Below are 13,434 nucleotides of genomic sequence, written 5' to 3' on the forward strand. Positions count from 1 at the left end.
CCCCCGGGCTTGGTAACCAACTGATAATACCACTTGTTGTTTTTTGTTTTTTGTTTTTTTTTAAAAAACGTTGTGTTGAAAGCAAACCCAAACAGCCAAACCTGCTGCTGTTAAATACACCCCCTATCGGTTCAGCCGTTACTGCTCTTGAAGCGAATGTAGCCGTTGAAGCTTAAAGAAAAATTCAGCTACCCAATCAGTTCCTCCTTTTCAGGTGCCTGATTCCATGTAGCGGAAAATAAAGTTTAATCTTACCGCACCTAGGGTTGGACCAATGTACCGATACCGGGCAACGTGATCCTGCCGCTTAGTCCTACACCGGAAGCCTAGGAAAGGCGCCTTGGAAACAATGACAGCAATAGAAATGACCTTAACCGCAAAGTTGAAGTTCATACCTATGGAACCGCAGGGGCCGAAAGATAAACCTCCATATGATGGGTAAAAGCCGATAAACGCTATTTTCATGTGGCAAAACCTTCCAAAACAAAAGTCAAACCCAAAGGGAAGGGCTTTTCCATAATTTTTTTTTTTTTTTTTTTTATAATTCACAATAGGTGCTTCAAATAATAAAGCTACTTGACACCCTCTATAGTCTAGTATTAGAATGATTGTTGTCTACTAACACATGGGAAAGCACTTGTCAGTTGTGCACCTCTAAGACCTAAACTAAAATTGTGTAATTTGTTTTTTTTTTTTTTTGAGGCTATTTATGTGGACCTAATTGCTCAGGAAATATTAGCGGGCATAATTATGCACTTACATAAAATGACCATTTTTGCATCTCACATGTTCATTTTCGTCTGTTGAACTGAAACTCCAACACGAAAATGCACAGAAATACACTTTGCTATTACCATAAAGTTATCAGTGACGAACATAGCTTACGCCTTGTTAACTACAGCCCTAAGTTAGAGTGTATACCAAGGAGAGGTGATATCCTGTGCGCCCAACATAATGTAACCTATAACTCACTTGACAGGCCACATCTAAAATCTGGGATCCAGTTTTTCTCAAATTTTTTTTTTATTATTTTTTTTTATTTATTTATCAAAAAAGGCTGTGGGGGACATTCTGAGATTAGTCGGTTCAAGAAGACAACTAGATTATTGCGAGGAATGGAGGAGGAGATTCCATTTTTTTTTTTTTTTGCATAAATCGTGTGTGGTCACTATAAAGGACTGGAACATTACTTCCTCCTACCGCAGCTAAATGTGAAGGGTTCTTTACAGTAAAAGCAATCAGACTGCGGAATGCCGACCACAAGAGGTAGTAATGGCAGCTACTATAGCGCCTATTAAGGCGGGTGTATGATTTCCTCAGTACACCTATAGTGTCGGTCAACATAACTTAATTAAATAATGTTGAATAGGGAGGAAAACCTGTTGCCTGGTGACATCACGTGACCCCCCCCCCGGGCGCTTATTCCACCCCGCAATCCCACGTAACGGTACTTGCCATAATGTGCAGAATAAAAAGGGGGCGGCCGGACTCCGGATGTTCCTGCCCAATTCCAACAGCCTCCGCTGTCCAGACCAATGTACACCCTGATGCTCATCATCCCGCCGCGGGACCCCACCAGGGGTTAGTCTGAAGAAAAAAGGGGGGTCTAAATCTACATGTGACTCATGTGCCCGGGGCCCCAACGCCCGTGCATATCCCCAGGTGGGGGGAGGGGGACAGAGTCCTATCCAAGCCGCTACCCACAGAAGGGGAGGTAGGGCATTATACCAGTGAGTGAGGGTTGTACAATACACATGTCACAGCTTACCTCCCCCCCCACCCTGCACAGTTGGAGTGAGGCCTGACCACACCCCGTAATTCACCCCACTGGCCGGGATACCCAGATGACCCCTAGCTCCTTCATGACTAACAGCTTTTTTTTTTATTTATAATTTATTTATTCAATTTATTTATTTATTTTATTTATAATTTAATTACTTAATTTATTTATTTTTTTATTTTTAATTTATTTATTTATTTTTTATAATTTATTTATTTATTTATTTTAACTTGTCTGGGGGGGGATGGGTGGATCCTGCTGACTTCTGCAATCAGCACAGACACCAATGCAGCACCTCCAATCCGAGCTGCATCAGAGGCTGTGCCCATCCACAGCCTGCCCCCGCATTCTCCCCGCTCCCCTGTACTGGCTGTGACAGGGCAGTGGAGGGAGCAGGGGCACGGGGTTTTTTATTCACACAAAAGCCGGCGGTTCCTCCGCTGCAGCGCTTCCACCTGCGCTGCATCAGGGACCGCCCGGCTCACAGCCTGCACTTGCCCCCACCTCTGGCAGAGGCAGGACGGCGGGCGGCCGGCACCATAACCAAAGAGCGCTTTCGCGCTCTTTTCAAAATGAGGGGCGGGCTCCAGCTGACCGGCGGGCGGGTAGTTCACTCAGAACGCCGCTCGCCGGCACACCTAGCTGGAGCCTCAGCAGGGAGGAAGCCGCTCACAACTAACAGCGCTGTGAGTAGGACGCTTCCTCCCTGCTGATGGGGGATTTGCGATGGACGGCGAGCACAGGCGGACCGGCGGGCGGGTATTTCCCTGAAAACACCGCTCGCCGGCACATGTCACTTTTCCCTCAGCAGGGAGGGAGCCGCTCATAGCTAAAGCACCGTGGGCAAAACTCTCCCTCCCTGCTGATAGCTCTCTTACCGCCTTCCGAAGCGGGTATACGCCACCGGCCGCCCAAACAGGTCCGGGTCCAGGAACAAAGAGACCGGAAGCTGGGCAACGCAGTGACCTATAACCGATCAGGTCATACCACAGGAGCCGGGGGTAGCTGGTAAGTCTTTCCAGGAGGAGAAACCACCTAGCATTAGCATAGGGGGCCTGCAGTCAGGTGGCAGCATCCCAAATTTTGGCTACAGTGCCCCTCAGTCTGACTGCTCTAACTGTAAAGAACCCTTTCCTATTTAGCTGCCGGAATCTCTTTTCTATCACTCGCAGTGAGTGCCCCCTGGTCCTTAGTATTGTCTTTAGGAGGAATACGTCCTGTGCCGTCCTTTCTATTGACCACACATGTATTTATATATATAAATGAGATCTCTTCTGAGACGTCTTTTTTCCTCCTCTCATCATACGGGCAGCCTCCATTACTCATCATATGGCCGGCCTCCATTACTCGTCATATGGCCGGCCTCCATTACTCAACATACGGGCAGCCTCCATTACTCAACATACGGGCAGCCTCCATTACTCATCATACGGGCAGCCTCCATTACTCATCATACGGGCAGCCTCCATTACTCATCATACGGGCGGCCTCCATTACTCATCATACGGGAGGCCTCAATTACTCAACATACGGTCAGCCTCCATTACTCATCATACGGGCGGCCTCCATTACTCATCATACGGGCGGCCTCCATTACTCATCATACGGGCAGCCTCCATTACTCATCATACGGGCAGCCTCCATTACTCATCATACGGGCGGCCTCCATTACTCATCATACGGGAGGCCTCAATTACTCAACATACGGTCAGCCTCCATTACTCATCATACGGGCGGCCTCCATTCCTTGTAATAATCTAGTTGCCGCCTTTGAACTGACTCTAACTTCTGAATGTCCTTTTTAAAATGTGGAGCCCAAAACTGGATCCCATATTCCAGATGTGGCCTTACAAGTGATTTATAGAGGGGTAACAATACGTTGGGATCGCGGGATCTAATCTCTCTTTTTATACACCCTAGAATCTTGTTTGCTTTTGCAGCTGCTGCCTGACATTGATGCTGCTGCTCAGTGACTTGTACCCAGAATCCCCCGCTCTTTCTCCTGTTCTGTAGTCCTGAGTTTACTTTCATGTAATGTATATGCAGCTATAGGATTACTCTGTCCTTGGTGCAGTACTTTACATTTATCAACATTAAATCTCATTTGCCAAGTATCTGCCCATTCTGACATCTTATCCAGATCGTTCTGTAATATTGTACTACTGTATCACATATAATTGACTAAGATACATCGGGCGATCAGACAACATAAGACATAGACTTGGATACATATATTACAATATCACATATGGTGAGTTTGCATAAACTTACAGTATTACAATATTACATATGATACACTGGCCATCAGACAGTATCATCTATCAAAGGATTAGATACATATGTCACAGTGTAATATGTTACAAACTTAAATGCACATGTTACAGTTTTACATATGTTAATATTTGATACATCATAGAACAATTGACACATGATTTAATCCATCCTTTAAAGGCCCAAACTAACAGCATAATCAAAGACCATAGCCCCAAAAAAATAAAAAATAAACACACATTTAGTGCTGTAGTCGCAGCCTCCGAGCTGCAGAAAGTGAAGTTTAATCGCAAATGCTAATTGGCCTATTGCACCAGTCTGCCACTGGTTTAGCAGCTCCGCCTCCTTCACTGTGATTGACAGCTCTGAAAGCTTAGATGATACAGTGTATCAGTAGACAGAATCACTTCTGAAGGCTTAGATACACTGGATTAGTAAATAGTATCCCACATGAAGGCTTGCATACACTGAATCAGTAGACAGTATCACTTATGAAGGCTTAGATACACTGGATCAATACACAGTATTACATATTAAGGCTTAGATACACTGGAGAAGGTGACAGTATCGCTCATGAAGGCTTCGGTACACTGGATCAGTAGACTTTATTATTTATGAAGGCTTAGATACAATAGATTAGTAAATAGCATCCCTCATGTATGCTTGGATACACTGGATCAGTAGACAATATCACACATAAAGGCTTAGATACACTGGATCAATACATAGTATTACATTTGAAGGCTTAGATACACTGGATCAGTAGACAGTATCGCTCATGAAGGTTTGGATAACTGGATCAGTAGACTTAATCATTTATGAAGGCTTAGATACAATGGATTAGTAAATAGTATCCCACATGTAGGCTTGGATACACTGGATCAGTAGACAGTATGGAAATGACCGATGCTACACAGATCGCCGATTTACGACGCTTTTGCGATCGTTTATCGGCGCATCTAGGCTTTACGCGTTGCGACATCGTTACCAGCGCCGGATGTGCGTCACTTTCGATTTGACCCCGACAATTCACAGTAGCGATGTCGCAACGTGCAAAGAACCCCTTAGAGTTTAGAGACACTTTTTTTCTCTTCCTTGTGCCCCAATCCTGATGGAAATGTCCATTTGGGGGCCGGGTTTGTACAAAGTGGACAGCACAAATTTGCTGTGACCAAAATATTCATCTGCTTGGTATATAAGGCTGAGAATACAATACTCCTGAGCTATTCGGGACCCTGGGATTCGCGGTGCCCACCTCTCCGGCGCTGTTTGGACACTCAGATTAGTGTCACCCTCCACCCGATGGCTGAACACAATATATCACATTTCATCAGAAGAGGATGAGTGTAAGTGAAGCGCCCGGCACCTTCAGGTCACAGCGGCAGACATCATTATCGTTAATGCTGCCATTCTCTGTTATTTTAGGGAATATTTTTGTGATTTTTCACAATCAGTCACAGAGAAGCCGTGAAGTATGTGAAGTATGGCATCATTGCTGGCGATTGTCCGGGGGGCTCATCACTGCTGTCTTTTCTCCCGGCACCTGCGTCTTTTCACCATAACGTGTCGAACATCCGTCAAGCCGAGAATCCCGACTGAAAGAGACATAATTATTTTAATGGCGCAGAGGCAGCACTTGAGGAGAACACACCTTGGGGCTTGTGTAGATAAAAGCCAGAGATGTCTGCACAATGTCAGGCAGGGACAGGTAAAGCTGCGGGATTGATAGGAGATTGACTAAACATTCCAGGTAAGTAGGAGCTAAGCTCACGGAGGGTGAAGTAAAGACACCACGCGTTTCATGTGACCTCATTCAGGTCCCTGTATCTCCTCATTTGTTCAGCCATCAATAATGACTTGTACACAATGGCTCGATTCTTACCGCCAGGTGTTTGCGTTTAATACTGTCAGGTGAGACGGGCGTGCTTACCGCCATGGCCTGTCAATCACGGCGCTCGCTCAGCGCAGCTATATAAACTCATAATTGGGGCAGTGCTCTATACATAATCCGCTTTTCCTACAATTTTTGTTATTTTTTTTTTCCAGATCACTGACCAATGAGATTCTGGGCCTGAAGATACCGCCAGAGCCGGTGCTGAACGCCAATACTGTGTGCCTGACGTTACCAGGCTTGACCCGACGACAGATGGACGTCTGCATGCGGCATCCGGACGTGGCAGCGTCAGCCATACAGGGGATACAGATCGCCATCCACGAATGCCAGCACCAGTTTCGGGATCACCGATGGAACTGCTCAAGCCTGGAGACCAAGAACAAGATCCCGTACGAGAGCGCCGTGTTCAGCAGAGGTGAGTCCAGCATGGTCAACCACAGCGTGGCGCCAAATGACACATTCTGTGGGATGAAGAGATCCTCCATAACCACCAGTGTCAGGGCAGCCTGCAAAATGGGGTTCAAAGAACCTATCTAATACCTGAGGGATCAGCTCTGGAGGATCGAGCACATCCGTGCAATACACGGTCAGCCCGTTGATTGCAGTAGGCATCATGCAATGCTTAGTTTTTTCCTGTGGGGGTGCTGAGGAGAAATTAAACGCTCGCTGACAGCTTCCTCCAAAGATTGATGGATCGCCTAAAGAAAACAGTGGCTTCATAGCTTAGAAAATGTTTCCTTCCAGAATGTAACACCTGCCTGGATCCACAGACTCAGATGAGATGTAATGGGGAGGCTAGAGGGAAGCCACTCGCCAAGCAGGACCCCCAGAACCCTGAAACCCTTTAACCTCTGTACAGGGATTTGGAATTACACAGGGCCCCGGTGATCACTACCTGTGGAAGGCTGCTGTCCGATGAGAGTAGTCGTCAGGCAGGGTCAAACCAGGAATAGCAGAACAGGGACAGAATCGGCAGGCAAGGACGTAACCAGAAAACGTAGCAGAGGTCAAATCCGGATCGGGCAGCGAGGTACAAAAACAGCAGGCAGAAGGGTAGTCAGATAACATGCAGAAGTCAGCACACAGGAATCACAAAACAGAACAGGGCGGACCAGGAGCCAGGAAATCAGAACTATCTCTGGCAGAGGTCAGCAGACAGGAGGGGAACTAAGAAGGGTGTGGTGTCTTCCCATTGGCTGTAGCTGAACGCTGGCAACTTTAGCTGAAAGAAGCACGCCACCCACAGTCAGCCAGCGGTAGTGCAGATCCCAAGATAACCCAGCCCTGTGGATGATCGGAGCCTGCGCCCACTGGTGCCGCTGGCATCGACTCCTCTTCCATCACCAGCACCATCCACGGCAGGTACACGGCGTCACTTGGCGATCGGAGCAGAAGTCGCTGGAGCGGACTCCGGTGGTGACGTAACACAGAAGCAGCGCCACACCTGTCCACGTCTAGTATTGCAGCTTGGCTCCATTGCAACGAACAGGGCTGCTCTGTCATACTGCACACAACCGACAGACATGTGTGGTGCTGTTTATGGAAGCAAGTAAGTAGTCATGGAGTTCTTATCATGGACAACTCCTTTAAAGTCTAGTGAAATGGTGAAAACTGAGCTTGTGACTTACAGAAGGCGGAGCTGTGGAAATTGGGTCCTGGATGCAGGAGGTGCACAGGTTGCATCCACCTAGGACACCATCAATCTCATACATGGCACATAGTAAGTGGGTCCCGATGCAGATTTTGCTTTGGGGCCCAGGAGTTGTTCAAGGCTGGACAGTGGGTCATTACCCTGTACCCCAGTAGTCGCCCCATACTTTGTCTATGAGGTTCAGTTTCGGTATCTAGTTACTACTAATTCTTATGGTGGTCGGTGATTTGTAGATTCACTTGAATATTTAATATATACATATGTACAGTCATGGCCAAAAGTGTTGGCACCCTTGAAATTGCTGCAGAAAATGAAATATTTGTCCCAGAAAATTATTGCAATTACACGTTTGATCTAAAGTGGGGAAAATAAGTATTTGATACTCTGACGATTTTGAAGGTTTCCCCCCTACAGAGAATGGAGAGGGCTGTAATTTTTATTGTAGGTAACTTCAACTGTGACAGAATAAAAAAAAATCCAGAAAATCCCATTGTATGATTTATAAATAATTACTTTGCATTTTATTGCATGAAATAAGTAAACAGAACTTAATATTTGGCAGAAACCTTTGTTTGTAGTTACAGAGGTTGGACGGTTACGGTAGATCTTGACCAGGTTCGCACACACTGCAGCAGGGGTTTTGGCAACTCCTCCATATAGATCTCCAGATCTGTCAGGTCGCTCCTCCATACAGATCTTCTCCAGATCTTTCAGGTCACTCCTCCTTACAGATCTTCTCCAGATCTTTCAGGTCACTCCTTCATACAGATCTTCTCCAGATCTTTCAGGTCACTCCTCCATACAGATCTTCTCCAGATCTTTCAGGTCTCCGCTATACAGATCTTCTCCGGATCTTTCAGGTTACTCCTCCATACAGATCTTCTCCTCATCTATCAAGCCACTCCTCCATACAGATCTTCTCCAGATCTTTCAGGCCACTCCTCCATACAGATCTTCTACAGATTTTTCAGGTCACTCCTCCATACAGATCTTCTCCAGATCTTTCAGGTCTCCTCTATACAGATCTTCTTCAGATCTTTCAGGTGACTCTTCCATACAGATCTTCTTCAGATCTTTCAGGCCACTCCTCCATACAGATCTTCTACAGATATTTCAGGTCACTCCTCCATACAGATCTTCTTCAGATCTTTCAGGTCACTCCTCCATACAGATCTTCTCCAGATCTTTCAGGTCACTCCTCCATACAGATCTTCTCCAGATCTTTCAGGTCTCCGCTATACAGATCTTCTCCGGATCTTTCAGGTTACTCCTCCATACAGATCTTCTCCTCATCTATCAAGCCACTCCTCCATACAGATCTTCTCCAGATCTTTCAGGCCACTCCTCCATACAGATCTTCTACAGATTTTTCAGGTCACTCCTCCATACAGATCTTCTCCAGATCTTTCAGGTCTCCTCTATACAGATCTTCTTCAGATCTTTCAGGTGACTCTTCCATACAGATCTTCTTCAGATCTTTCAGGTCACTCCTCCATACAGATCTTCTCCAGATCTTTCAGGTCACTCCTCCATACAGATCTTCTCCAGATCTTTCAGGTCACTTCTCCAAACAGATCTTCTCCGGATCTTTCAGGTTACTCCTCCATACAGATCTTCTCCTCATCTTTCAAGCCACTCCTCCATACAGATCTTCTCCAGATCTTTCAGGCCACTCCTCCATACAGATCTTCTACAGATCTTTCAGGTCACTCCTCCATACAGATCTTCTCCAGATCTTTCAGGTCACTCCTCCATACAGATCTTCTACAGATTTTTCAGGTCACTCCTCCATACAGATCTTCTTCAGATCTTTTAGGTCACTCCTCCATACAGATCTTCTACAGATTTTTCAGGTCACTCCTCCATACAGATCTTCTTCAGATCTTTCAGGTCACTCCTCCATACAGATCTTCTACAGATTTTTCAGGTCACTCCTCCATACAGATCTTCTCCAGATCTTTCAGGTCACTTCTCCATACAGATCTTCTCCAGATTTTTCAGGTCACTCCTCCATACAGATCTTCTCCAGATCTTTCAGGTCACTCCTCCATACAGATCTTCTCCAGATCTTTCAGGTCACTACTCCATACAGATCTTCTCCAGATCTTTCAGGTCACTCCTCCATACAGATTTTCTCCAGATCTTTCAGGCCACTCCTCCATACAGATCTTCTACAGATTTTTCAGGTCACTCCTCCATACAGATCTTCTCCAGATCTTTCAGGTCACTCCTCCATACAGATCTTCTCCAGATCTGTCACTGGGTAACATTGGGTTTCAGCTCCTCCAGAGATGTTCTATCGGGTTCAGGTCTGGAGACTGGCTAGGCAACTCCAGGACCTTGAAATGCTTCTTATGGAGCTGCTCCTTAGTTGCCCTGGCTGTGTTTTTCAGGTCATTGTCATGCTGGAAGACCCAGCCACGACACATCTTCAACGGGAAGGAGGGAAGGAGGTTGTTGGTCAAAATCTCACAATACAAGACCCCATCCATCCTCCTTTCAATATGATACAGACATCATGTCCCCTTTGCAGAAAAAGCCCCCCCCAGAATATGATGTTTACACCCCCATGCTCCATGGTTGGAACGGTGTTCTTGAGGTTGTACTCATTCTTCTTCTTGATAGCAAAAAGTTCTACTTTGGTCTCATCTGACCACATGACCTTCTCGCATTCTTCCTCTGGATCATCCAGATGGTCACTGTGAACTTCAAACAGGCCTGGACATGTACTGGCATGAGCAGAGGGACGTTGTGTGTCCTGCAGGATTTTTTCCATTATGAAGTAGTTTTACTAATGGTAATCTTTGAGACTGTGGTCCCAGCTCTCTTCAGGTCATTGATCAGGTCCTTCATTATATTTCAGGGCTGATTCCTGACCTCTCTCAGAATCATCCTTACCCCACAAGGCGAGATCCCTCATGGAACTACAGACTGAGTAAGAATGACAGTCATCTTGTGTTTCTTCCATTTTCTAATAATTGCACCAACAGTTGTTGCCTTCTCACCAAGCTGCTTGCCTATCATCTTGTAGCCCATCTACAATGTTGTCCCTGGTGTTCTTGGACAGCTCTTTCATCTTGTCCATGGTGAAGAGGTTGGAGTGTGATTGATTTTTGGACAGGTGTCTTATAAACAGGTAACAAGTTTACACAGGGGCAATTAATACAGGTAATGAGTGCAGAGTAGAAGAAAAAATAACATGTCTGTGAGAGCAGAATTCTTGCTGGTTGTTCGGTGATAAAATACTTATTTTATTCAATAGAATGCAATCTTACAATGGGATATTCTGGATTATTTGTTATTCTGTCTCTCAGAGTTGAAGTTACCTACAATAAAAATTACAGACCTCTCCATTCTTTGTAGGTGAAAAATCTTGCAAAAAAACAGTGTATCAAATACTTATTTTCCCCACTGTACACAAGTTTATTTCCTTTGTGTATTGGAACAACACAAAATAAAAAACAACTGGAAAAAAAAGGTAAATTGGACATAATTTCACACAAAACCACGAAAATGGGCCGGACAAAATTGTTGTCACCTTTCCAAAATTGGGGTAAACAACTTTGTTTCCAGCATGTGATGCTCGTTCAAACTCATCTGTGGCAAGTTACAGGTGTGGGCAATATGAAAATCACATCTGAAACCAGATAAAAAGGGGAGAAGTTGCCTCTATCTTTGCATTGTGTGTGTGTGTGTGCCGCACTAAGCATGGAGAACAGAAAGAGGAGAGGAGGAGAGGAGAACTGTCTGAGGACTTGAGAGCTAAAATTGTTGAAAACTATCAACAATCTCAAGGTTACAAGTCCAACTCCAGAGATCTTGATGTTTCTTTGTCCACGATGCGTAACATAATGAAGATGTTTACAACCCATGGCACTGTAGCTAATCTCCATGGATTTTGTATGGCAGAGAAAAATTGATGAAAGGTTGCACCGCAGGAAGGTCCAGATGTGGATAAGCCCCAATCAAGGTCCAGAGAAATTCAAGCCGTCCTGCAGCTCAGGAGCATCAGTGTCAGTGCGAACTATCCGTCCACATCTGAATGTCATGAAACGTTATGGAGGCGACCCAGAATGACCCCACTGCTGACAAGACATAAAAAAGCCAAAATGTACACGAATAACCAAAATCCTTCTGGAAAAGCATCTTGTGGATGCTTAGATAGAGTTTTATGGTAAAGCACATCATTCTACTGTTTACCAAAAATGGAATGAGGCCTCCAAAGTAAAGAATACAGCACCTACAGTCAAACATGGTGGAGCTCAGAGATGTTTTGGGGTTGTTTTGCTGCCTCTGGCACTGGGGGTCTTTGCTATGTGTAAGACATTATGAAATCTGAAGTTTACCAAAGGATTTTGGATGGCAATGTAGAGTCCACTGTCAGAAAGCTGGGTATAGTCCTAGGTCAGGGGTCTTCCAGCAGGACAATGACCCCAAACACTTCAAGAAGCCCCAGAAATGGATGGAAACAAAGCCCTGGAGAGATCTGAAGTGGCGACAATGAGTCCAGATCTAAACCCCATTGACACTTGAAGAGAGATCTGAAAATTGCTGTTGAGAGAAGAGAAGAGGAGAGAAGAGGAGAGGGGAGGAGAGAAGAGGAGAGGAGAGAGAAGAGGAGAGTAGAGGAGAGTAGAGAAGACACCTTCAGATATGAGAGACCTGGAGACGTTTATAAGGAAGAGTCTGAGATTCCAGGTGAGAGGAGGAAGAAGCTGTGGACGGGGACAGGAGGCGACTGATGGAAGGGATTTATTACAAACGGTAAAGGGCATCACCAAATATTAAAAGGAGGGACAACAATTGTGTGTGGACCATTTTTAGAGTTTTGTGTGATATTATGTCCATTTGCCTTTTTTTGTGTTGTTCCAATGCAAAAAGGAAATAAACAAGTGTATAACAAAACGTGTTATTGCAATAATATTTTGAGAGAAATACTTCATTTTCTGGAACAATTTCAAGGGTGCTATCACTTTTGGCAATTACTGTATGTTGGAGCGCTGCTCTGGAGGTGTCACTTTTTCAGCGCTATCTTTGGATGTTAGCTTTTGTTGTCTAAACGTTCGGAAAAATTGTTCCTTTTCATACAAATGGTTTTTTTTACCTTCTGTAAATCTGGCCCCTTATTTTCGCTTTCAACGAGGCTCCGACATGGAAAGTTTTACCCTTTTGCTGACTCCATAAAAATTGTTTTACAAATATAAGCGCTCAGTTCACGGGAAGTGGCGACTTGTGATATAAACTGTGGTGGCAATAACTTCTATTCTAGTGAAGACATCTGGAATAAACAGAATCCCCCCTGACCCTAAACTCCCACCTTGTATGTTACTGGCATCCCCAGTCTGCTCCTTTCCTGAAATACTTTGTGCTGCTTTTTCTATCACCTCTCTGACTTTAGTGATTTAATTGTCTGCACAATTCTCACCCCAATCATATGCCATGCAGGAAAGAAGCCAAATGTAAGGGTTAATTTCACTTAAGTCTGATCTTTAGGGACCCCCATATTGAAGCTCTGGTTGTTTTGATTCATGCAGTGTATAATTCACTGACTTCCACACTCATACAGAGTAGCCAATCCTTCCAAGCAGAGCTGCAGGGTAAAGCATGGGGGTCCAAGACTTGGATGACCATAGATTCTAGTAGACAATGGAAGGAGATTGGAGTCAGTGACCGTCCAAACATTAGAATCATGTACAATGTGAAACGGATTACTCTTATCTGAGGATGGGCTGTGAATTATTAGTGGGGGTCTCACTGCAAGATCAATAGTATTAATAGTTTAATAGTTTTGGTCTTTTCAAATGGGCCTACGAAGACCCCAGGTACTGCCCCCAATGC

At 45.0% G+C, this 13,434-nt stretch overlaps 1 protein-coding gene across 1 annotated transcript in view; it reads left to right on the plus strand.

Moving 5' to 3' along the window:
* The first annotated feature begins 5,903 nt into the window (after nucleotides 1–5,903).
* The window catches only part of WNT10A (Wnt family member 10A), a 44,031-nt gene continuing 36,500 nt past the window's right edge, over nucleotides 5,904–13,434 (plus strand). The window contains exons 1-2 of the mRNA XM_075318728.1: nucleotides 5,904–5,962; nucleotides 6,098–6,360. Coding sequence (XP_075174843.1) covers nucleotides 5,904–5,962; nucleotides 6,098–6,360 — 322 coding nt within the window. The remainder of the gene's footprint in view (nucleotides 5,963–6,097; nucleotides 6,361–13,434) is intronic.

The sequence above is a fragment of the Anomaloglossus baeobatrachus genome, chromosome 7 (assembly GCF_048569485.1).
Source record: "Anomaloglossus baeobatrachus isolate aAnoBae1 chromosome 7, aAnoBae1.hap1, whole genome shotgun sequence".
Taxonomy (NCBI): Eukaryota; Metazoa; Chordata; class Amphibia; order Anura; family Aromobatidae; genus Anomaloglossus; species Anomaloglossus baeobatrachus.